This window comes from Cibotium barometz, chromosome 47 (genome assembly GCF_041138505.1).
Source record: "Cibotium barometz isolate CiBa-2024 chromosome 47, ASM4113850v1, whole genome shotgun sequence".
In the NCBI taxonomy this organism is placed as follows: domain Eukaryota; kingdom Viridiplantae; phylum Streptophyta; class Polypodiopsida; order Cyatheales; family Cibotiaceae; genus Cibotium; species Cibotium barometz.
In genome coordinates, this window is record NC_141092.1 from 35,168,437 (window position 1) to 35,191,235 (window position 22,799).

Here is a 22,799-nt window from a genome sequence, read left to right on the forward strand (position 1 = left end):
AATGGTTGGTCTATATTGTGAACTTGACTATATAAGCTAGCGCTATAACTATGCCATAACTCTAGTACTCCAAAGTGGCTTGTCATCCACTGGCAGCATATCAACCATAATCTCACCAACCATGCCAGTGGCATAAGTGTGGAAGCTGTCACCTAGGCGGGTCATCAATGTCTGCCGTAGCACTAGTTGAGCTTGATATCTCAACATTGGCCTTGTATGCATACATATATATAAGGCTCCCCAACTATGCTTATCGGGGCCAAAGCTCTAATCTCCCCATTTAGAGCTTATAACCTAATCATATGATTAAGATTAGTTCAAATTAACCAAGTTTAGTTTTAATCATGAGGACCCTTTTCATCGCCCATATACTCCTTGCACTGGTTGCATTATGCACAATTCCAATTGAAGTTAATTTTACAAATGTAAGCCCTTCTGATGATGAGTTTGATAAGTGGGTCAAGCACGTATGAGACACATGCCCCTTGACAAGGATGATGATGAGCATCTTCCTGCTAGACCCAATTACTACAAAGACGATGTGTTTAACAAGTGGGTTAAGAGCCAAAAGGAGCAGATTAAGAAGAAAGCAGAGGATTATGGTAAGAAAGTGGTGAAGAAGATGGTACCAGATAAAAAAAATTTGATGCTAATGAAGATACGAAGCAAGCAAGCTCCTTTGACCCACCTGTCTTTGTAGTTGCTAAAGATCGGTTTGGCGATTTCAAGACTGTCCAAGCTGCCATAGACAAAGTGCCTAAGAATAACACGGGGAGAGTCATTATCTATGTCAAAATGAAGATACGAAGCAAGCAAGCTCCTCTGACCCACCTATCTTTGAGGTTGCTTAAGATGGGTCTGGTGATTTCAAGATTGTCCAAGCTACCATAGACAAAGTGCCTAAGAATAACAATCAGAGAGCCATTATCTATGTCAAAAAGGGTATCTACAAGTAAACAATTTATTTAATTAGTTATTTCAATATAATCATTACTTAACCCATTGAAATTGGGTGTGCTTTGTGACCCCTCAATATAATCATGACTTAACCCACTTCAATATAATCATCACTTAACCCACTTCAATTGGTGTGCTTTGTGACCCCTCAATGGCTAGCCTCTCTAGGAGGGCGCACACCTGCCCCCCCACCATTTGTTGGTTGTGGGTGATATTAATATAGTAAGTCATTTATATATAATTGTGATTATCTTCTTTGCATGGTATTATAGGTGATTTTAATCTAGTAAAGTCATTTGTAGATAATTGTGATTATCTTCTGTGTATGGTATTACAGAGAGAAGGTGATCATACCAAGTAGTAAGCCCTTTATTACACTAAAAGGAGAAGCATCTGGTCTAGCTTATATTCAGTGGGGTGACAATGCCTCTACCAAAGGAAAGGATGGCAAGCCTCACACTTATGGAAGAGCTTCCGTAAGCAGACAACTTCATAGCGTTAGATATATCCTTGAAGGTATACAGATTCTAAGGTATCCTAATCAGAATAATACATACAAAAATCAGCTCTAAGGTACCTTAATCATAATCATCACAAACTTCTAATTGGAATTGTTTATTTTTCATTAGAACACCACTCTAGCTCCTAAGAGTGGAGTCGTCGGCCAACAGGCTGTGGCGGTGCACGTGCAAGGTGACAAGTCTGCCTTCTACGGTGCGCAGGATACCCTTTACGCGACCGAGAAGGACGCCATTGACTTGATCTTTGGCAATGCCCGATCTCTCTTTGTGGTAACCCTTGCTTTGAGGTTACTTTACATGTACTATGGAAAATGGAGGAGCACGTTGTCGTGACGTGTGCGGTACAGCCAGGAAAGTACGAGATTTCTAGCTGTGAGAGTGAATGTCAAATCTAACAAGGAAACTCACACACAAAATTTCCCAAGGAGTATTGAACATCACTATTTCCAATGACAAATACATGTGTCGATTCACCTCAATACATCCTTGAATTCATCCTGATGATTGCACAAAATTGCATACCAAGTGTTTGTTCCTTTACTCACTGACTTCTTTCTCGAAATCCTTTGAGCCATTCACATGTAGGCATAACAAAGCCTTCAAATTTTTCCAATATACATGTGACCAGTTACATCCTTTACATCCAGTGCCATCAAAACCATTATATCAAGATGCTCTTTATCACCTGAAAACCTGCCTTAATATTCTAACATCTCACAAGCAAAAGATAGCATTCGGCATAGCTATAACATACTCGTAATTTCCAAATTACAATCGAGTTGGAAGTAAGATCATTTTCCCTCGACTTAATTGTATTTTTGTTACCTTACAAATCTCCGAGCTCCAAATCCTTTAGATTTTTTTTCCAAAATCTCTCTATTCATTTCCAAATTCCTTTTGATATATGGGATATACGATTCTCTCAAATCGTATAGAGTGAAAGTAATTTTAAAGGAAATAAAAAAAAGTCACTAAACTGAAGGTTTACAAGCGTGGAATCTCTTGATTTATTTCACTAATCACAAAGCTGTACGCCGCCGTCTGTTCGATGAAAGTCGTGAAGGAAAAAAACGAAGAGCATCTCCCTTTATTGTACTCAAGATTTCCTTCAAATCTAACACCTACAAGGCACGAACAGTATATGTATTCTTGAAATAAAAATTACTGGTCGATTGGGCACTGGCTCCCCTTTTCTACAGAAATTTTTCCTCTCCGGTTCTCGCCGCCTCCTACCTCTGGTTTTTCTCTCTTTTTCCCGCGGGGAAATCGTGCGTACACCACCTTTTGCAGCTATCAATCCGGAAATTTCCATTTCAAAAAGCTGCGCTCGCATTTCTCTTGCATATTATCTAGAAAATTCCAATAAAAAGAAATGCATTTCTTTTCCACGTACGTTGCCACCCTTAGTGTATTACTTCTAACCTTAGCATTAAGGTAAGGTTCTCAATGCAAGGCAGTTCATTTAATTTTATTCCCCGGCATTCAATAAATTCTTCGGCACTGTAATGTCCATTGAATCTCTATTACTCTTGATGCCTCGTAGTTTATAAATCATCATATCGGCCATGTGATTTATAGACTCCCCAATTGTTCATTCAAGTATTTTCCCATGTCTTCATAAATACATTCCTTTGTGCATTGGGATGCCCTCATGTTTGCATTCCATAAGAGGTATTCACTGATTTGACCCAATCGATACCATTTAAAAGCTACCACACATTATGCACATGGGAAGCCATTAACATCATTAACTTATCCCTTTGGCGTGCCACTCATACCATCATATATAACTGGATGTTTCTAACTTACCCATGGGCTCTGAGTAACAGCAGAACCATCACCCTCCACACTCATATACAGAAACTCCTAGATCTGGCTCAGCCTCAGCTTGTCTTATTGAACCTCATTTACAATATGAACATATGTACATGGCATCATATAATGACTCGTCATGGCACATAACCTCATGCATCTGGATGTGTATTTGATGGCCTCACATGCACGGTTTCACACCATAGACGTGCCATGGCACGTCATCCACCCCCTTTAAACCTGCACATCCTCTGGTATGTGCCAAATCATCATCAAGATCTACATATAGCTGGATGTCGTCTTCATCTTCTGCATTGTCAGGAAGATCATCCTCTTCCTCTTCAACCATATCCATACTACCACTGTCAAGCCTCTCATCCTGAGTCTCTTGTGAATCAAAAGGATCACTATCATGCCTTCTTTTAAATATCTTGATTCTTTTGCCAGCCACAAGATTCTTTATTTCTGTTCCATCAAGCTCACACAGAGTATACGTGGCATTTCCATGCACATGCTTGACAATGTAAGGGCCAAACCATCTTTTTGCAAATTTTCTTTGAACAGTGAATTGGTTGTCAAGGCTACTGTCATACATTAGAACCCAATCACCTTCTTCAATAGGTTTTGGCCGGAGTCTGTGTCTACTATCAAATCTTTCTTTATTTTTCAACCTTGCATCTTTCAAGCGAGCTTTAGCAAGCTCTACATCTCCAGGCCTCCTCTCCAACTGTCTTATTCGCAATGCAAGGAGATCATCTCTGCTCAATCCTTCCACCCAGGGCAATACATTCCAAGTTAGAACTACTTCTTCAACTGGCATCACTGGCTTCTGACCATACATTAATTCTGCAGGCATGTATCTCACTGAGCTATGAGTTGTACGGTCAGCCCACAAGGCATATGGTAGCAGCTTTGGCCACTCTCGCATTCTTTCTCTACATGCCTTAGCCAAAGCTTTAATGATTGGAGGATGTCCTCGCTCACTTTTCCCATTGCCCTCAGGATTGTAAGCACATGTTAGAGACAGTTTGATACCAATTCTAGAGAAGAATTCCCTTGCTTCTTCAACATCTAGCTCACCCCTATCAGCTGTTATTTTCCCAACACAACCATACCGGCAGATCACATCTTCCAAGAGAAATTTACATACTGTTTCCGTACTCTTTGTTCTAAGAGCACGCCCCTCTACCTGATTTGTCAAGTCTTCTCTTGCAAGTGCTATATACCGCATCTGCCAAATTCCCAAGGGCATTGTAACTAGATCCACTACCCATTTGTAGTGCATGGCAGGTGGGTAGGTTGGTTGCAAGCCATCACGATGCCGCACATTTGAGTACATTTGGCATACCATGCATGTTTCCACATATTGGGAAATATCCTTGTACATTCCTTTCCACCAATATTTTTCCTTTATTTTGGTAAAGGTGGCCCACACACTTCTATGTCCAGCCCAGAGACTCTCATGGAATTCTTTCACAAGCTTTCCTTGAGTCTCTTTATCACATATGACTCTCTGTGGCATAGCATTCCTCTGCTTAGGATGCTTCCAGAGATACCCATCCTTTAGGAAATAACCATATGCTTCTCTACGGATCCTCTTAAATTCTGAGTCAGACCAATTTTCTTGCCTTGTCAGAGTACTCAAATATTGACCAATAAGCAACCAATCTCCTTCATATATTTCCTCAATAAAAGACTCAAGTGCATTTGATAGGCAAATATGATCCCCTTTTGCATATGCTGTAGTATAGAACTTTGTACCCACATCATCAATGTCACTAATCATCTCTTTCTTATCTTCATACCTGGCTCTTGATAGCATATCTGCAACTGGATTATCTTTTCCCGTAATATGCTCAAACTGAGGATTTAGTGACTTGATATAAGCAATCCACCTAAGCATAGCAATATCTGGAGTGGTACAACTTGCTATCATCCCAAGAAGTGGCAAGCAATCAGTTTCCACAAGTACAGATGCCCCAATAAGATATTCTTTTTCACATTTTAGAGCACTGACTATCCCCCATAACTCTCTCTTGATCTGTGGATACTTTCGTTGCCGAAAGCTTAATACCTTTGCTCCAAATCTAATTACATACCTATGATCATCCTCATCATCTTGCCCTACTGCCCATCCTATCCCAGTAGGACTAGTATCAACTGTAACAATCACAGGCCTGCCACACTCATAATCTGCCTTTCTCAAAGTGGGTGATGATTGGAGCAAATATTTCAGCTTCCGCATAGCTTTAATATGTACTGCACTCCACAGAAATTTTTGATTTTTCCTCAAAAGTTGATAAAGAGGATCTGCTACATGTGCATAATGTGGGATCCAAATAACATAAAAGACACATGCTCCAAGAAATCTCCTCAGCTCTGTAACATTAATGCATGTCTCTTTCATTCTTTGTATTGCATCTATTTTGGCTGGACAAGGTCGGCGTCCACTAGTACTACAAAGATGTCCCACTATTAGCACTTCACCAACTCCAAACACTGATTTCAGCCCAGATAAAGTAAGATTCACTTCTTCAAGCCTGGATAGAATCATGTCACAATCCTTTATATGATTTGCCACAAACTTGCGGCACCCCTTTGAATCCAAATCCCCATCTTTGTCTTTCTCATCACAGCCCTTTATTGGCACATCATCCAAAAATGGCATAGTTTTTTGTGGTATGAAGTCTCGTAAGACTTTATTCATTCCATTCATCATATGTGCCACTGACTTAGTGGCTCCCTGTGGTAAGGTACACATCCTTACTAATCCCAAAGGAGTTCTCATTGTGGTCAAGTCCCTGCTTTGTATATCCAGCTGGAACTGATCATATCCCGAATACAGATCACCCATAGAGTATATAGCTTTCCCTGCAAATGCTTCTGCAAACTCATCCACAATTGGACCTGCTCCCACATTCCTGATTGTGACTTTGTTTACAGGTTGCATGTCTTGAATAAAGCGCAATGTCCCATTTTTTTTTGGTACAGTAAACCATCTGTTGGAATATGGGGCACATGAAGGCTCCAAGATTCCCATCCTGATCTTTTCCTTTAGTAATTCCATCAACTTTGGCAAGCGAGCCTTTGGTACTGGAATTGGCCGTAGGTTCCAGGGCACATGTGGAACAGTAAAGATCACCATTGGTGCTGTTACACTTGGATCAACACAGCCTATCTCATGCGGCTGAAAAGCAAAGGCTTTCCCATGTTTTACAAGCATCTCCTCAAAGCATTCCCTTTCAACTGGCAACAGAAAATCCTTCTCACTAATCTTCAGCTCTTTTAGAGTTTGTTGAGTAAATTTATGCCCAATTTTCTTCGGATCTCTAAGATTTGGTTGCATAGAAGCTTCATCTATCTTCTCCTTGCTTCTTGGTGGCAAGGGCAAGGCAACTGGTTTCACCTTCTTTGCAACCGTTTTGTACTTTGTATCAACATGAGCATCCATCTCACAATTCATGTTTTTACATTCCACCCCCTCAAATTCCTGGATTATGTCATACATCTCCACAGATGACACCTCTATCATTTCATTTCCACCCTGTAAGCATGCTCTTCCCATATCAAAAAGCACATCCATAGTATCTACAAATGACACCTCATCAAGCACCCCTGAAATAAACTCATTCTTCCCCAAAAGACCACACTGCTCAAAACTTTTTTGTTCATTTTGTATATGTTTTCGCATGCCACGCTTCAAATCCTTGCTTTTTACAAAAACCAGTGACTCATAGCTGGAGAATCCCTGAAAATTTGCTGAAAAACTATTTACATTGATTGAGTCCTGCGAGAACTCATTTTTCCTTGTACCATTGGAATCTCGCCTTACAATGGCACCTGGCCAAAATCCCTCATCTCCCTGTAATTCATGAATTCTCTATTTATCTTTGGAAGTGACTGTGCCCGAAGAGACTCACGATTCCTTTCATGGTTAATACAAACTGTCAAAAACTGAACAGCTTTTTTGCCATCTTTACTCCTTATTCTTGCATATGCTGAACCATCATCCAAAACCTTTGTTTCCATCCTTACAGCTGTAATGTAGGGTTGCCCAAGAATGAGGGGATACGATGACATCTCCTGAACAAAGAAGTTCTGATCATCTTTCACATCCCCTATAGTTACCCTTACATTTGGACATGCTGCATAAAGCTCTCTAGATGAGTTATTAGCTGCCTTAATCATCCACCCATGATCCACATCCATTGGCCACTTACATTTGTTGTAGAGATTTTTAGCCATAAGATTTATTTCAGACCCATGATCAATTAGAGCGACATATGGCTCTTCCAAATCACCTATCTTGACAAGGGTTTCAGTGGTTGCTCTTGCCCAATGGCTCCTGGAGTAATGACTCTTTGTAAGAATTTCTTTTTCACCATCTTCTTCCACAAAGTGCACTTGTCGTGCCCCATCAGCAGAGTGATTACATTCCACCACATTTTCTCTCTCTTCCTTCTTCTGTACCTGTACTCCATGAGTCTTGGAAGTGCTTGCCTCCCCTTGTGATGGAATAGATTCAATTATGGACTGCCTTTTCCTTCGTATAATATCAATTATCTCATCATGAAATTCTTTCTTTGCAATCCCCAAGACCTCCCCTAGTGTGAATTCCACCCTGCTGTTTAGAATCCTCTCTTCAAGCACCTTTTTGAGATCTGTTGCAGCTTCAATATCAGATTGAAGCTTGTAGAGTGGACTTTTCCCTTTACCCTTTTCCTTCATTTTTGCTGGCACTTCTTCCATTGAAACATCCTGTGGAGGTCTGCTATGCTGTGGAGGCATATGTGATGGCCCAGGATCCTTCTTTTCACTTCCACGTGTAACTCTTTTTGATGGCCCTCCTTCCTCACTTTCCCTTTTACGCTTCTCCTCTACCTGTGCCTCATTATTTTGGCATTTGGCAATATAGGCATGAATAGATAAAGAATCCACAGGCTCCTCCTAGCCAGTCTCAAGACGTATACAATCACCTGCCTCATGCAAAGCTTGCTTTGACACTTTCTTTGACGTTATTAATTCCATTGTTGATGGCCAAAAATCCTCATTCTCATAATCCTCATCATTCTCAAATCCTTGCTTTAGTTGACCAACCTTTAATCCATAGGTTGCTGCCTCAACCCTAGAAATGGCATGACTAGCAGCCATATCCTCTACCAGCTTTTTCATCCCTCCTTTCCCAAAGTTTGTACTCAATGGAAGACCAGTCTTTGTAAGATGGATTTTCCCATCTTTGAAAAACACAAGTTGATTTTTAAGAGCTTCTTTATAGCTAGCACAATCCTTCTTTGCATGTTCTGGGTCATCACACCATATGCATCTATATGTAAACCCTTCTTTGCTTTGAGGCCTTTGCATAGTAGCCTGCCCCAATGGTAGACCTTTTCTTCAATCCTAGACATCTTCAATTTTAGGTCACGCATACCCTTGATAAGCTCATCCATCGGCCCATCTACCTTTGGAATTGTAGTAGCTGGTTTGGGTAAATTCTCAGGGGTAACAGCAGTTATTGGGATTGCAGAGCCCATCACCATTTTATCCCTCCTCCGCTGCCACTTTGCTAACATAGTGACTGCATCCTCAACATCATTCCAATCACTCTTTAATCCCTGCTCTGTATCCTTATCCTCAAGGAGGATTTCCAATTTCTCCTGGAGATCTTTCCCAGCTGCTTGTAAGAAGAGCTCTGTTTTTTCTCTGTCCAAAGTTGTACGTTCTATCCTTGACAGCTGGGCATAGCGCTTCTCAAACTCTCTTAGCAATTCTGTGGCAGAAATTCCCATTTTAGGTTTTGTGACCCATTCCAAGAAAGTTCGTTTGGTCACTCGCTCAGAATCCTCCATGAAATATTCATCCTTTAAAGCAAGCTTGAACTCTTCCCAATTTCTGCCACCATGTGCTGTCTGCAATCCTCTTATGCGCTCTCTTATTTCAGGAACACATACCAGCTCGAAACTTCGAACCATATCCTCCTCAGTCACCCTGTTTAGCTCCATCTCCTTTATATAATTGCGCAGGTACTTTGTAATGTCCTTCCCATCAAATTGATCCATCTTTTTCACAATTGATTGTAGTGCTTTGGTCGTGGAAATTTGTCCCCTCTCAGCAGCTTGCTGTTGTTGCATGTACATGGTAAACATCTGAAACATCTGCATAACTCGAGGGTCAAAATGAACCCCCTGACCCTCAGAATTCTCAGCCATAGCTTCCCTGTATATTTCACCACACTCTCACCCCAGCAGGTTCACGTCGGGTTCACCAAAGATGTCGTGACGTGTGCGGTACAGCCAGGAAAGTACGAGACTTCTAGCTATGAGAGTGAATGTGAAATCTAACAAGGAAACTCACACACAAAATTTCCCAAGGAGTATTGAACATCACTATTTCCAATGACCAATACATGTGTCGACCTCAATACATCCTTGAATTCATCCTGATGATTGCACAAAATTGCATACCAAGTGTTTGTTCCTTTACTCACTGACTTCTTTCTCGAAATCCTTTGAACCATTCACATGTAGGCATAACAAAGCCTTCAAATTTTTCCAATATACATGTGACCAGTTACATCCTTTACATCCAGTGCCATCAAAACCATTATATCAAGATGCTCTTTATCACCTGAAAACCTGCCTTAATATTCTAACATCTCACAAGCAAAAGATAGCATTCGGCATAGCTATAACATACTCGTAATTTCCAAATTACAATCGAGTTGGAAGTAAGATCATTTTCCCTCGACTTAATTGTATTTTTGTTACCTTACAAATCTCCGAGCTCCAAATCCTTTAGATTTTTTTTCCAAAATCTCTCTATTCATTTCCAAATTCCTTTTGATATATGGGATATACGATTCTCTCAAATCGTATAGAGTGAAAGTAATTTTAAAGGAAATAAAAAAAAGTCACTTAACTGAAGGTTTACAAGCGTGGAATCTCTTGATTTATTTCACTAATCACAAAGCTGTACGCCGCCGTCTGTTCGATGAAAGTCGTGAAGGAAAAAAACGAAGAGCATCTCCCTTTATTGTACTCAAGATTTCCTTCAAATCTAACACCTACAAGGCACGAACAGTATATGTATTCTTGAAATAAAAATTACTGGTCGATTGGGCACTGGCTCCCCTTTTCTGCAGAAATTTTTCCTCTCCGGTTCTCGCCGCCTCCTACCTCTGGTTTTTCTCTCTTTTTCCCGCGGGGAAATCGTGCGTACACCACCTTTTGCAGCTATCAATCCGGAAATTTCCATTTCAAAAAGCTGCGCTCGCATTTCTCTTGCATATTATCTAGAAAATTCCAATAAAAAGAAATGCATTTCTTTTCCACGTACGCTGCCACCCTTAGTGTATTACTTCTAACCTTAGCATTAAGGTAAGGTTCTCAATGCAAGGCAGTTCATTTAATTTTATTCCCCGGCATTCAATAAATTCTTCGGCACTGTAATGTCCATTGAATCTCTATTACTCTTAATGCCTCGTAGTTTATAAATCATCATATCGGCCATGTGATTTATAGACTCCCCAATTGTTCATTCAAGTATTTTCCCATGTCTTCATAAATACATTCCTTTGTGCATTGGGATGCCCTCATGTTTGCATTCCATAAGAGGTATTCACTGATTTGACCCAATCGATACCATTTAAAAGCTACCACACATTATGCACATGGGAAGCCATTAACATCATTAACTTATCCCTTTGGCGTGCCACTCATACCATCATATATAACTGGATGTTTCTAACTTACCCATGGGCTCTGAGTAACAGCAGAACCATCACCCTCCACACTCATATACAGAAACTCCTAGATCTGGCTCAGCCTCAGCTTGTCTTATTGAACCTCATTTACAATATGAACATATGTACATGGCATCATATAATGACTCGTCATGGCACATAACCTCATGCATCTGGATGTGTATTTGATGGCCTCACATGCACGGTTTCACACCATAGACGTGCCATGGCACGTCATCCACCCCCTTTAAACCTGCACATCCTCTGGTATGTGCCAAATCATCATCAAGATCTACATATAGCTGGATGTCGTCTTCATCTTCTGCATTGTCAGGAAGATCATCCTCTTCCTCTTCAACCATATCCATACTACCACTGTCAAGCCTCTCATCCTGAGTCTCTTGTGAATCAAAAGGATCACTATCATGCCTTCTTTTAAATATCTTGATTCTTTTGCCAGCCACAAGATTCTTTATTTCTGTTCCATCAAGCTCACACAGAGTATACGTGGCATTTCCATGCACATGCTTGACAATGTAAGGGCCAAACCATCTTTTTGTAAATTTTCTTTGAACAGTGAATTGGTTGTCAAGGCTACTGTCATACATTAGAACCCAATCACCTTCTTCAATAGGTTTTGGCCGGAGTCTGTGTCTACTATCAAATCTTTCTTTATTTTTCAACCTTGCATCTTTCAAGCGAGCTTTAGCAAGCTCTACATCTCCAGGCCTCCTCTCCAACTGTCTTATTCGCAATGCAAGGAGATCATCTCTGCTCAATCCTTCCACCCAGGGCAATACATTCCAAGTTAGAACTACTTCTTCAACTGGCATCACTGGCTTCTGACCATACATTAATTCTGCAGGCATGTATCCTGTCACTGAGCTATGAGTTGTACGGTCAGCCCACAAGGCATATGGTAGCAGCTTTGGCCACTCTCGCATTCTTTCTCTGCATGCCTTAGCCAAAGCTTTAATGATTGGAGGATGTCCTCGCTCACTTTTCCCATTGCCCTCAGGATTGTAAGCACATGTTAGAGACAGTTTGATACCAATTCTAGAGAAGAATTCCCTTGCTTCTTCAACATCTAGCTCACCCCTATCAGCTGTTATTTTCCCAACACAACCATACCGGCAGATCACATCTTCCAAGAGAAATTTACATACTGTTTCCGTACTCTTTGTTCTAAGAGCACGCCCCTCTACCTGATTTGTCAAGTCTTCTCTTGCAAGTGCTATATACCGCATCTGCCAAATTCCCAAGGGCATTGTAACTAGATCCACTACCCATTTGTAGTGCATGGCAGGTGGGTAGGTTGGTTGCAAGCCATCACGATGCCGCACATTTGAGTACATTTGGCATACCATGCATGTTTCCACATATTGGGAAATATCCTTGTACATTCCTTTCCACCAATATTTTTCCTTTATTTTGGTAAAGGTGGCCCACACACTTCTATGTCCAGCCCAGAGACTCTCATGGAATTCTTTCACAAGATTTCCTTGAGTCTCTTTATCACATATGACTCTCTGTGGCATAGCATTCCTCTGCTTAGGATGCTTCCAGAGATACCCATCCTTTAGGAAATAACCATATGCTTTTCTGCGGATCCTCTTAAATTCTGAGTCAGACCAATTTTCTTGCCTTGTCAGAGTACTCAAATATTGACCAATAAGCAACCAATCTCCTTCATATATTTCCTCAATAAAAGACTCAAGTGCATTTGATAGGCAAATATGATCCCCTTTTGCATATGCTGTAGTATAGAACTTTGTACCCACATCATCAATGTCACTAATCATCTCTTTCTCATCTTCATACCTGGCTCTTGATAGCATATCTGCAACTGGATTATCTTTTCCCGCAATATGCTCAAACTGAGGATTTAGTGACTTGATATAAGCAATCCACCTAAGCATAGCAATATCTGGAGTGGTACAACTTGCTATCATCCCAAGAAGTGGCAAGCAATCAGTTTCCACAAGTACAGATGCCCCAATAAGATATTCTTTTTCACATTTTAGAGCACTGACTATCCCCCATAACTCTCTCTTGATCTGTGGATACTTTCGTTGCCGAAAGCTTAATACCTTTGCTCCAAATCTAATTACATACCTATGATCATCCTCATCATCTTGCCCTACTGCCCATCCTATCCCAGTAGGACTAGTATCAACTGTAACAATCACAGGCCTGCCACACTCATAATCTGCCTTTCTCAAAGTGGGTGATGATTGGAGCAAATATTTCAGCTTCCGCATAGCTTTAATATGTACTGCACTCCACAGAAATTTTTGATTTTTCCTCAAAAGTTGATAAAGAGGATCTGCTACATGTGCATAATGTGGGATCCAAATAACATAAAAGACACATGCTCCAAGAAATCTCCTCAGCTCTGTAACATTAATGCATGTCTCTTTCATTCTTTGTATTGCATCTATTTTGGCTGGACAAGGTCGGCGTCCACTAGTACTACAAAGATGTCCCCCTATTAGCACTTCACCAACTCCAAACACTGATTTCAGCCCAGATAAAGTAAGATTCACTTCTTCAAGCCTGGATAGAATCATGTCACAATCCTTTATATGATTTGCCACAAACTTGCGGCACCCCTTTGAATCCAAATCCCCATCTTTGTCTTTCTCATCACAGCCCTTTATTGGCACATCATCCAAAAATGGCATAGTTTTTTGTGGTATGAAGTCTCGTAAGACTTTATTCATTCCATTCATCATATGTGCCACTGAGTTAGTGGCTCCCTGTGGTAAGGTACACATCCTTACTAATCCCAAAGGAGTTCTCATTGTGGTCAAGTCCCTGCTTTGTATATCCAGCTGGAACTGATCATATCCCGAATACAGATCACCCATAGAGTATATAGCTTTCCCTGCAAATGCTTCTGCAAACTCATCCACAATTGGACCTGCTCCCACATTCCTGATTGTGACTTTGTTTACAGGTTGCATGTCTTGAATAAAGCGCAATGTCCCATTTTTTTTTGGTACAGTAAACCATCTGTTGGAATATGGGGCACATGAAGGCTCCAAGATTCCCATCCTGATCTTTTCCTTTAGTAATTCCATCAACTTTGGTAAGAAAGCCTTTGGTACTGGAATTGGCCGCAGGTTCCAGGGCACATGTGGAACAGTAAAGATCACCATTGGTGCTGTTACACTTGGATCAACACAGCCTATCTCATGCGGCTGAAAAGCAAAGGCTTTCCCATGTTTTACAAGCATCTCCTCAAAGCATTCCCTTTCAACTGGCAACAGAAAATCCTTCTCACCAATCTTCAGCTCTTTTAGAGTTTGTTGAGTAAATTTATGCCCAATTTTCTTCGGATCTCTAAGATTTGGTTGCATAGAAGCTTCATCTATCTTCTCCTTGCTTCTTGGTGGCAAGGGCAAGGCAACTGGTTTCACCTTCTTTACAACCGTTTTGTACTTTGTATCAACATGAGCATCCATCTCACAATTCATGTTTTTACATTCCACCCCCTCAAATTCCTGGATTATGTCATACATCTCCACAAATGACACCTCTATCATTTCATTTCCACCCTGTAAGCATGCTCTTCCCATATCAAAAAGCACATCCATAGTATCTACAAATGACACCTCATCAAGCACCCCTGAAATAAACTCATTCTTCCCCAAAAGACCACACTGCTCAAAACTTTTTTGTTCATTTTGTATATGTTTTCGCATGCCACGCTTCAAATCCTTGCTTTTTACAAAAACCAGTGACTCATAGCTGGAGAATCGCTGAAAATTTGCTGAAAAACTATTTACATTGATTGAGTCCTGCGAGAACTCATTTTTCCTTGTACCATTGGAATCCCGCCTTACAATGGCACCTGGCCAAAATCCCTCATCTCCCTGTAATTCATGAATTCTCTATTTATCTTTGGAAGTGACTGTGCCCGAAGAGACTCACGATTCCTTTCATGGTTAATACAAACTGTCAAAAATTGAACAGCTTTTTTGCCATCTTTACTCCTTATTCTTGCATATGCTGAACCATCATCCAAAACCTTTGTTTCCATCCTTACAGCTGTAATGTAGGGTTGCCCAAGAATGAGGGGATACGATGACATCTCCTGAACAAAGAAGTTCTGATCATCTTTCACATCCCCTATAGTTACCCTTACATTTGGACATGCTGCATAAAGCTCTCCAGATGAGTTATTAGCTGCCTTAATCATCCACCCATGATCCACATCCATTGGCCACTTACATTTGTTGTAGAGATTTTTAGCCATAAGATTTATTTCAGACCCATGATCAATTAGAGCGACATATGGCTCTTCCAAATCACCTATCTTGACAAGGGTTTCAGTGGTTGCTCTTGCCCAATGGCTCCTGGAGTAATGACTCTTTGTAAGAATTTCTTTTTCACCATCTTCTTCCACAAAGCGCACTTGTCGTGCCCCATCAGCAGAGTGATTACATTCCACCACATTTTCTCTCTCTTCCTTCTTCTGTACCTGTACTCCATGAGTCTTGGAAGTGCTTGCCTCCCCTTGTGATGGAATAGATTCAATTATGGACTGCCTTTTCCTTCGTATAATATCAATTATCTCATCATGAAATTCTTTCTTTGCAATCCCCAAGACCTAGTGTGAATTCCACCCTGCTGTTTAGAATCCTCTCTTCAAGCACCTTTTTGAGATCTGTTGCAGCTTCAATATCAGATTGAAGCTTGTAGAGTGGACTTTTCTCTTTACCCTTTTCCTTCATTTTTGCTGGCACTTCTTCCATTGAAACATCCTGTGGAGGTCTGCTATGCTGTGGAGGCATATGTGATGGCCCAGGATCCTTCTTTTCACTTCCACGTGTAACTCTTTTTGATGGCCCTCCTTCCTCACTTTCCCTTTTACGCATCTCCTCTACCTGTGCCTCATTATTTTGGCATTTGGCAATATAGGCATGAATAGATAAAGAATCCACAGGCTCCTCCCAGCCAGTCTCAAGACGTATACAATCACCTGCCTCATGCAAAGCTTGCTTTGACACTTTCTTTGACGCAATTAATTCCATTGTTGATGGCCAAAAATCCTCATTCTCATAATCCTCATCATTCTCAAATCCCTGCTTTAGTTGACCAACCTTTAATCCATAGGTTGCTGCCTCAACCGTAGAAATGGCATGACTAGCAGCCATATCCTCTACCAGCTTTTTCATCCCTCCTTTCCCAAAGTTTGTACTCAATGGAAGACCAGTCTTTGTAAGATGGATTTTCCCATCTTTGAAAAACACAAGTTGATTTTTAAGAGCTTCTTTATAGCTAGCACAATCCTTCTTTGCATGTTCTGGGTCATCACACCATATGCATCTATATGTAAACCCTTCTTTGCTTTGAGGCCTTTGCATAGTAGCCTGCCCCAACAATGGTAGACCTTTTTCTTCAATCCTGGACATCTTCAATTTTAGGTCACGCATACCCTTGATAAGCTCATCCATCGGCCCATCTACCTTTGGAATTGTAGCAGCTGGTTTGGGTAAATTCTCAGGGGTAACAGCAGTTATTGGGGTTGCAGAGCCCATCACCATTTTATCCCTCCTCCGCTGCCGCTTTGCTAACATAGTGACTGCATCCTCAACATCATTCCAATCACTCTTTAATCCCTGCTCTGTATCCTTATCCTCAAGGAGGATTTCCAATTTCTCCTGGAGATCTTTCCCAGCTGCTTGTAAGAAGAGCTCTGTTTTTTCTCTGTCCAAAGTTGTACGTTCTATCCTTGACAGCTGGGCATAGCGCTTCTCAAACTCTCTTAGCAATTCTGTGGCAGAAATTCCCATTTTAGGTTTTGTGACCCATTCCAAGAAAGTTCGTTTGGTCACTCGCTCAGAATCCTCCATGAAATATTCATCCTTTAAAGCAAGCTTGAACTCTTCCCAATTTCTGCCACCATGTGCTGTCTGCAATCCTCTTATGCGCTCTCTTATTTCAGGAACACATACCAGCTCGAAACTTCGAACCATATCCTCCTCAGTCACCCTGTTTAGCTCCATCTCCTTTATATAATTGCGCAGGTACTTTGTAATGTCCTTCCCATCAAATTGATCCATCTTTTTCACAATTGATTGTAGTGCTTTGGTCGTGGAAATTTGTCCCCTCTCAGCAGCTTGCTGCTGTTGCATGTACATGGTAAACATCTGAAACATCTGCATAACTCGAGGGTCAAAATGAACCCCCTGACCCTCAGAATTCTCAGCCATAGCTTCCCTGTATATTTCACCACACTCTCACCCCAGCAGGTTCACGTCGGGTTCACCAAAGATGTCGTGACGTGTGCGGTACAGCCAGGAAAGTACGAGACTTCTAGCTATGAGAGTGAATGTGAAATCTAACAAGGAAACTCACACACAAAATTTCCCAAGGAGTATTGAACATCACTATTTCCAATGACCAATACATGTGTCGACCTCAATACATCCTTGAATTCATCCTGATGATTGCACAAAATTGCATACCAAGTGTTTGTTCCTTTACTCACTGACTTCTTTCTCGAAATCCTTTGAACCATTCACATGTAGGCATAACAAAGCCTTCAAATTTTTCCAATATACATGTGACCAGTTACATCCTTTACATCCAGTGCCATCAAAACCATTATATCAAGATGCTCTTTATCACCTGAAAACCTGCCTTAATATTCTAACATCTCACAAGCAAAAGATAGCATTCGGCATAGCTATAACATACTCGTAATTTCCAAATTACAATCGAGTTGGAAGTAAGATCATTTTCCCTCGACTTAATTGTATTTTTGTTACCTTACAAATCTCCGAGCTCCAAATCCTTTAGATTTTTTTTCCAAAATCTCTCTATTCATTTCCAAATTCCTTTTGATATATGGGATATACGATTCTCTCAAATCGTATAGAGTGAAAGTAATTTTAAAGGAAATAAAAAAAAGTCACTTAACTGAAGGTTTACAAGCGTGGAATCTCTTGATTTATTTCACTAATCACAAAGCTGTACGCCGCCGTCTGTTCGATGAAAGTCGTGAAGGAAAAAAACGAAGAGCATCTCCCTTTATTGTACTCAAGATTTCCTTCAAATCTAACACCTACAAGGCACGAACAGTATATGTATTCTTGAAATAAAAATTACTGGTCGATTGGGCACTGGCTCCCCTTTTCTGCAGAAATTTTTCCTCTCCGGTTCTCGCCGCCTCCTACCTCTGGTTTTTCTCTCTTTTTCCCGCGGGGAAATCGTGCGTACACCACCTTTTGCAGCTATCAATCCGGAAATTTCCATTTCAAAAAGCTGCGCTCGCATTTCTCTTGCATATTATCTAGAAAATTCCAATAAAAAGAAATGCATTTCTTTTCCACGTACGCTGCCACCCTTAGTGTATTACTTCTAACCTTAGCATTAAGGTAAGGTTCTCAATGCAAGGCAGTTCATTTAATTTTATTCCCCGGCATTCAATAAATTCTTCGGCACTGTAATGTCCATTGAATCTCTATTACTCTTGATGCCTCGTAGTTTATAAATCATCATATCGGCCATGTGATTTATAGACTCCCCAATTGTTCATTCAAGTATTTTCCCATGTCTTCATAAATACATTCCTTTGTGCATTGGGATGCCCTCATGTTTGCATTCCATAAGAGGTATTCACTGATTTGACCCAATCGATACCATTTAAAAGCTACCACATATTATGCACATGGGAAGCCATTAACATCATTAACTTATCCCTTTGGCGTGCCACTCATACCATCATATATAACTGGATGTTTCTAACTTACCCATGGGCTCTGAGTAACAGTAGAACCATCACCCTCCACACTCATATACAGAAACTCCTAGATCTGGCTCAGCCTCAGCTTGTCTTATTGAACCTCATTTACAATATGAACATATGTACATGGCATCATATAATGACTCGTCATGGCACATAACCTCATGCATCTGGATGTGTATTTGATGGCCTCACATGCACGGTTTCACACCATAGACGTGCCATGGTACGTCATCCACCCCCTCTAAACCTGCACATCCTCTGGTATGTGCCAAATCATCATCAAGATCTACATATAGCTGGATGTCGTCTTCATCTTCTGCATTGTCAGGAAGATCATCCTCTTCCTCTTCAACCATATCCATACTACCACTGTCAAGCCTCTCATCCTGAGTCTCTTGTGAATCAAAAGGATCACTATCATGCCTTCTTTTAAATATCTTGATTCTTTTGCCAGCCACAAGATTCTTTATTTCTGTTCCATCAAGCTCACACAGAGTATACGTGGCATTTCCATGCACATGCTTGACAATGTAAGGGCCAAACCATCTTTTTGCAAATTTTCTTTGAACAGTGAATTGGTTGTCAAGGCTACTGTCATACATTAGAACCCAATCACCTTCTTCAATAGGTTTTGGCCGGAGTCTGTGTCTACTATCAAATCTTTCTTTATTTTTCAACCTTGCATCTTTCAAGCGAGCTTTAGCAAGCTCTACATCTCCAGGCCTCCTCTCCAACTGTCTTATTCGCAATGCAAGGAGATCATCTCTGCTCAATCCTTCCACCCAGGGCAATACATTCCAAGTTAGAACTACTTCTTCAACTGGCATCACTGGCTTCTGACCATACATTAATTCTGCAGGCATGTATCCTGTCACTAAGCTATGAGTTGTACGGTCAGCCCACAAGGCATATGGTAGCAGCTTTGGCCACTCTCGCATTCTTTCTCTGCATGCCTTAGCCAAAGCTTTAATGATTGGAGGATGTCCTCGCTCACTTTTCCCATTGCCCTCAGGATTGTAAGCACATGTTAGAGACAGTTTGATACCAATTCTAGAGAAGAATTCCCTTGCTTCTTCAACATCTAGCTCACCCCTATCAGCTGTTATTTTCCCAACACAACCATACCGGCAGATCACATCTTCCAAGAGAAATTTACATACTGTTTTCATACTCTTTGTTCTAAGAGCACGCCCCTCTACCTGATTTGTCAAGTCTTCTCTTGCAAGTGCTATATACCGCATCTGCCAAATTCCCAAGGGCATTGTAACTAGATCCACTACCCATTTGTAGTGCATGGCAGGTGGGTAGGTTGGTTGCAAGCCATCACGATGCCGCACATTTGAGTACATTTGGCATACCATGCATGTTTCCACATATTGGGAAATATCCTTGTACATTCCTTTCCACCAATATTTTTCCTTTATTTTGGTAAAGGTGGCCCACACACTTCTATGTCCAGCCCAGAGACTCTCATGGAATTCTTTCACAAGCTTTCCTTGAGTCTCTTTATCACATATGACTCTCTGTGGCATAGCATTCCTCTGCTTAGGATGCTTCCAGAGATACCCATCCTTTAGGAAATAACCATATGCTTTTCTGCGGATCCTCTTAAATTCTGAGTCAGACCAATTTTCTTGCCTTGTCAGAGTACTCAAATATTGACCAATAAGCAACCAATCTCCTTCATATATTTCCTCAATAAAAGACTCAAGTGCATTTGATAGGCAAATATGATCCCCTTTTGCATATGCTGTAGTATAGAACTTTGTACCCACATCATCAATGTCATGGTGTCATTCTATATGGTGTCATTCTATATCATTCAACGCCTCGTAATTTAAGACTTTCATGCCAAGTCTACAGACTCCTTAGTTGCTTTATTCCTAAGGAGAAGATAATAGCTCCCTTGTCAGTATAAGTGAACTTTTGTATCAGGGCATGGCTATGGTCCACAGTACCGTCGTCTTATGCATCTCCCGAGGAGATTTTGAATTCTGGAGCCGAGCTGCCCTATGTACATATTGTAACTTTTATATAAATAAAGAAATATTTTTTGGAGAAAAATTCCCTGTTGTATAAGTGATTGTTTATGGACGAACTGATAAAGAAAAATCTGTTATCAAACATATGTCATAGATCTCCAATAAGATCAGTCTTGATTAAGAAATTGTTTTCCGAACCTCTGAAGTCTTAGGATCTCGTGGACAATATCAAAATAAAAATTTAATAATATATAATTTTGGCAGAATCATGAGACGAGGAAACCGTGGCTGTCAGCTAGACTCTCTCTATGAAGATGATGAGCTTGACCCTGATGTTCGTAAGGCTCTTCATAGGACTCAGCCAGGACCCTTCAAAGGAGAAGGGGAGAACTTGGGCGAGGCTCTGTGAAGAAATGGGTGGAAGCCATGGAAGAATATTTTGACATCACAGGTTACAATGAGCGGAGCAAAATGGCTCTTGCTAGGCTGAAAATAGTGGAAACAGCCAGGGTGGCATGGAGGAACCACTCTGACACCAACCGTCTGGACGACAGAAATACTCAGTCATGGAACGACCTTAAAACCTATTTGAGAAAGATATTTTGTCCCCCTGGATTTTTGGAAATCAAAATGAACGAATTCTTAGAGCTAAAGCAGGGGAGCAAAACCATCGAGGAATATCACCAGGCCTTTGCTCTTCTACTCAAATATTCACCACCTCTAGATGAAGAGCAACTCATGGTGGCCAAGTTCCTTTGGGGAATGAACAAACCCTTGGACACACTGGTCAAAAATGCCAAGCCAGTGTCCATGGCAGAGGCTGTCAGAATGGCGAAGGACTTTGCCAAAGCCTTCATCGTAAAAGTCCCGCCAAAGCTAGCTCCCTCATCCTTCAAGAGATTTCAGAAACCGGGAAGTTCTTCCAACTTTCCACCTCCAAAGAGACACCAAGGTCCTAACCAGAATGTGGAGATGGGAAGCTTCAGAAATGAAGGAAGACCTTTCCTCCAAAGTACATTCTCAGGAACTCTGGCTCTCTCCAGAGTGCAAAGGGAAGACCTTTGAAGCGAGAACAGATGTTTCGGATGTCAAGGACTTGGGCAGCACTAGCTCAAGGATTGCCCATCTCCTTTTGTGGGCCAAGGAAGCCAGGGTCCCAGAGTTCCGAGACAGACTCCATATCAGTCCCCAATCAGGGTCCCAGTGCCAAAATCAGGGTAACCCCAGAAGAGTGCCAGCTCAGCCTATAGCCTCCATGCAAATCAGTCTCCAAACTCCTCCTAGAATTGGAATAACCAAAGAGAGAGAGTTCCACCTCAGACTACAGCAACCAGAGTAGTCACCATAGCTGAGGAAGTGGAGGAAGAGAAAGGACAGATCTATGTAGCAATTGAGCATCAGGGAAATAACCGTCAATTCTCAGTCCTCCAGACTCCAGCAGAGTACCAGGGTAAGAAATTTAAGCTTTTCATTGATTCAGGTAGTACTCATTCTTTTATTTTCCCAGGATGTCTGCGTAAATTAGTCCTAAATAAAAAATTAGGGAAACCTAGGCAAGTGGAATTATCCAGTGGGAAGATTCTTTTCACTCACCTTGAGACTAACCTTATTCAGTTTAGCTTAGATGGGAACGTAACAGAGTGCCAGTTTAGAGTCCTACCCCTAGGAATATATGATGGAATCCTTGGAATGGATTGGCTCCAAAAGAACCAAGCTGACATTCATTGTCACAAAGGAACCATCTCTTTCCTAGACCTTCACAGGAATAAAGTTCAAGGAATTGGAATTTTCGGATCCCCAGTGCTACAATTAGTCAAGGCTTCTAAATTATTAAAAGGGCTCAGAAAGAGGCAAGCTGTGTATGTTGTTAAAATGAATCCAGTAGACATAAAATGTAAAGCTAAAGAACGAGAGTGGTTAAGTGAGTATGCAGATGTATTTCCTAAAGAGCTGACTGAGATGCCTCCATCTCGTGAAGTAGATCATGAGATCGAATTAACCCCCGAAGCTCAAAATGCCAATCCTTGAAG

The 22,799-nt window shown here is 41.1% G+C and overlaps 1 protein-coding gene across 1 annotated transcript; it reads left to right on the plus strand.

The window, feature by feature from the left end:
* The first annotated feature begins 478 nt into the window (after positions 1 to 478).
* Positions 479 to 1,811, plus strand: LOC147611623 (putative pectinesterase 53). The gene is made up of 4 exons (XM_086784932.1): positions 479 to 625; positions 730 to 842; positions 1,295 to 1,433; positions 1,587 to 1,811. Exons 1-4 carry the CDS (start codon positions 479 to 481, stop codon positions 1,809 to 1,811), a joined length of 624 nt encoding a protein of 207 aa, XP_086641058.1.
* Positions 1,812 to 22,799: the final 20,988 nt, after the last annotated feature.

Excerpts from the sequence above, each read along its gene's own strand:
- LOC147611623 (XM_086784932.1), top strand. The coding sequence starts at position 479 with ATGCCCCTTGACAAGGATGATGATGAGCATCTTCCTGCTAGACCCAAT. Across the intron at positions 843-1,294 it reads CTGACCCACCTATCTTTGAG|AGAGAAGGTGATCATACCAA; the intron begins GTTGCTTAAGAT and ends ATGGTATTACAG. Across the intron at positions 1,434-1,586 it reads ACACTTATGGAAGAGCTTCC|AACACCACTCTAGCTCCTAA; the intron begins GTAAGCAGACAA and ends ATTTTTCATTAG.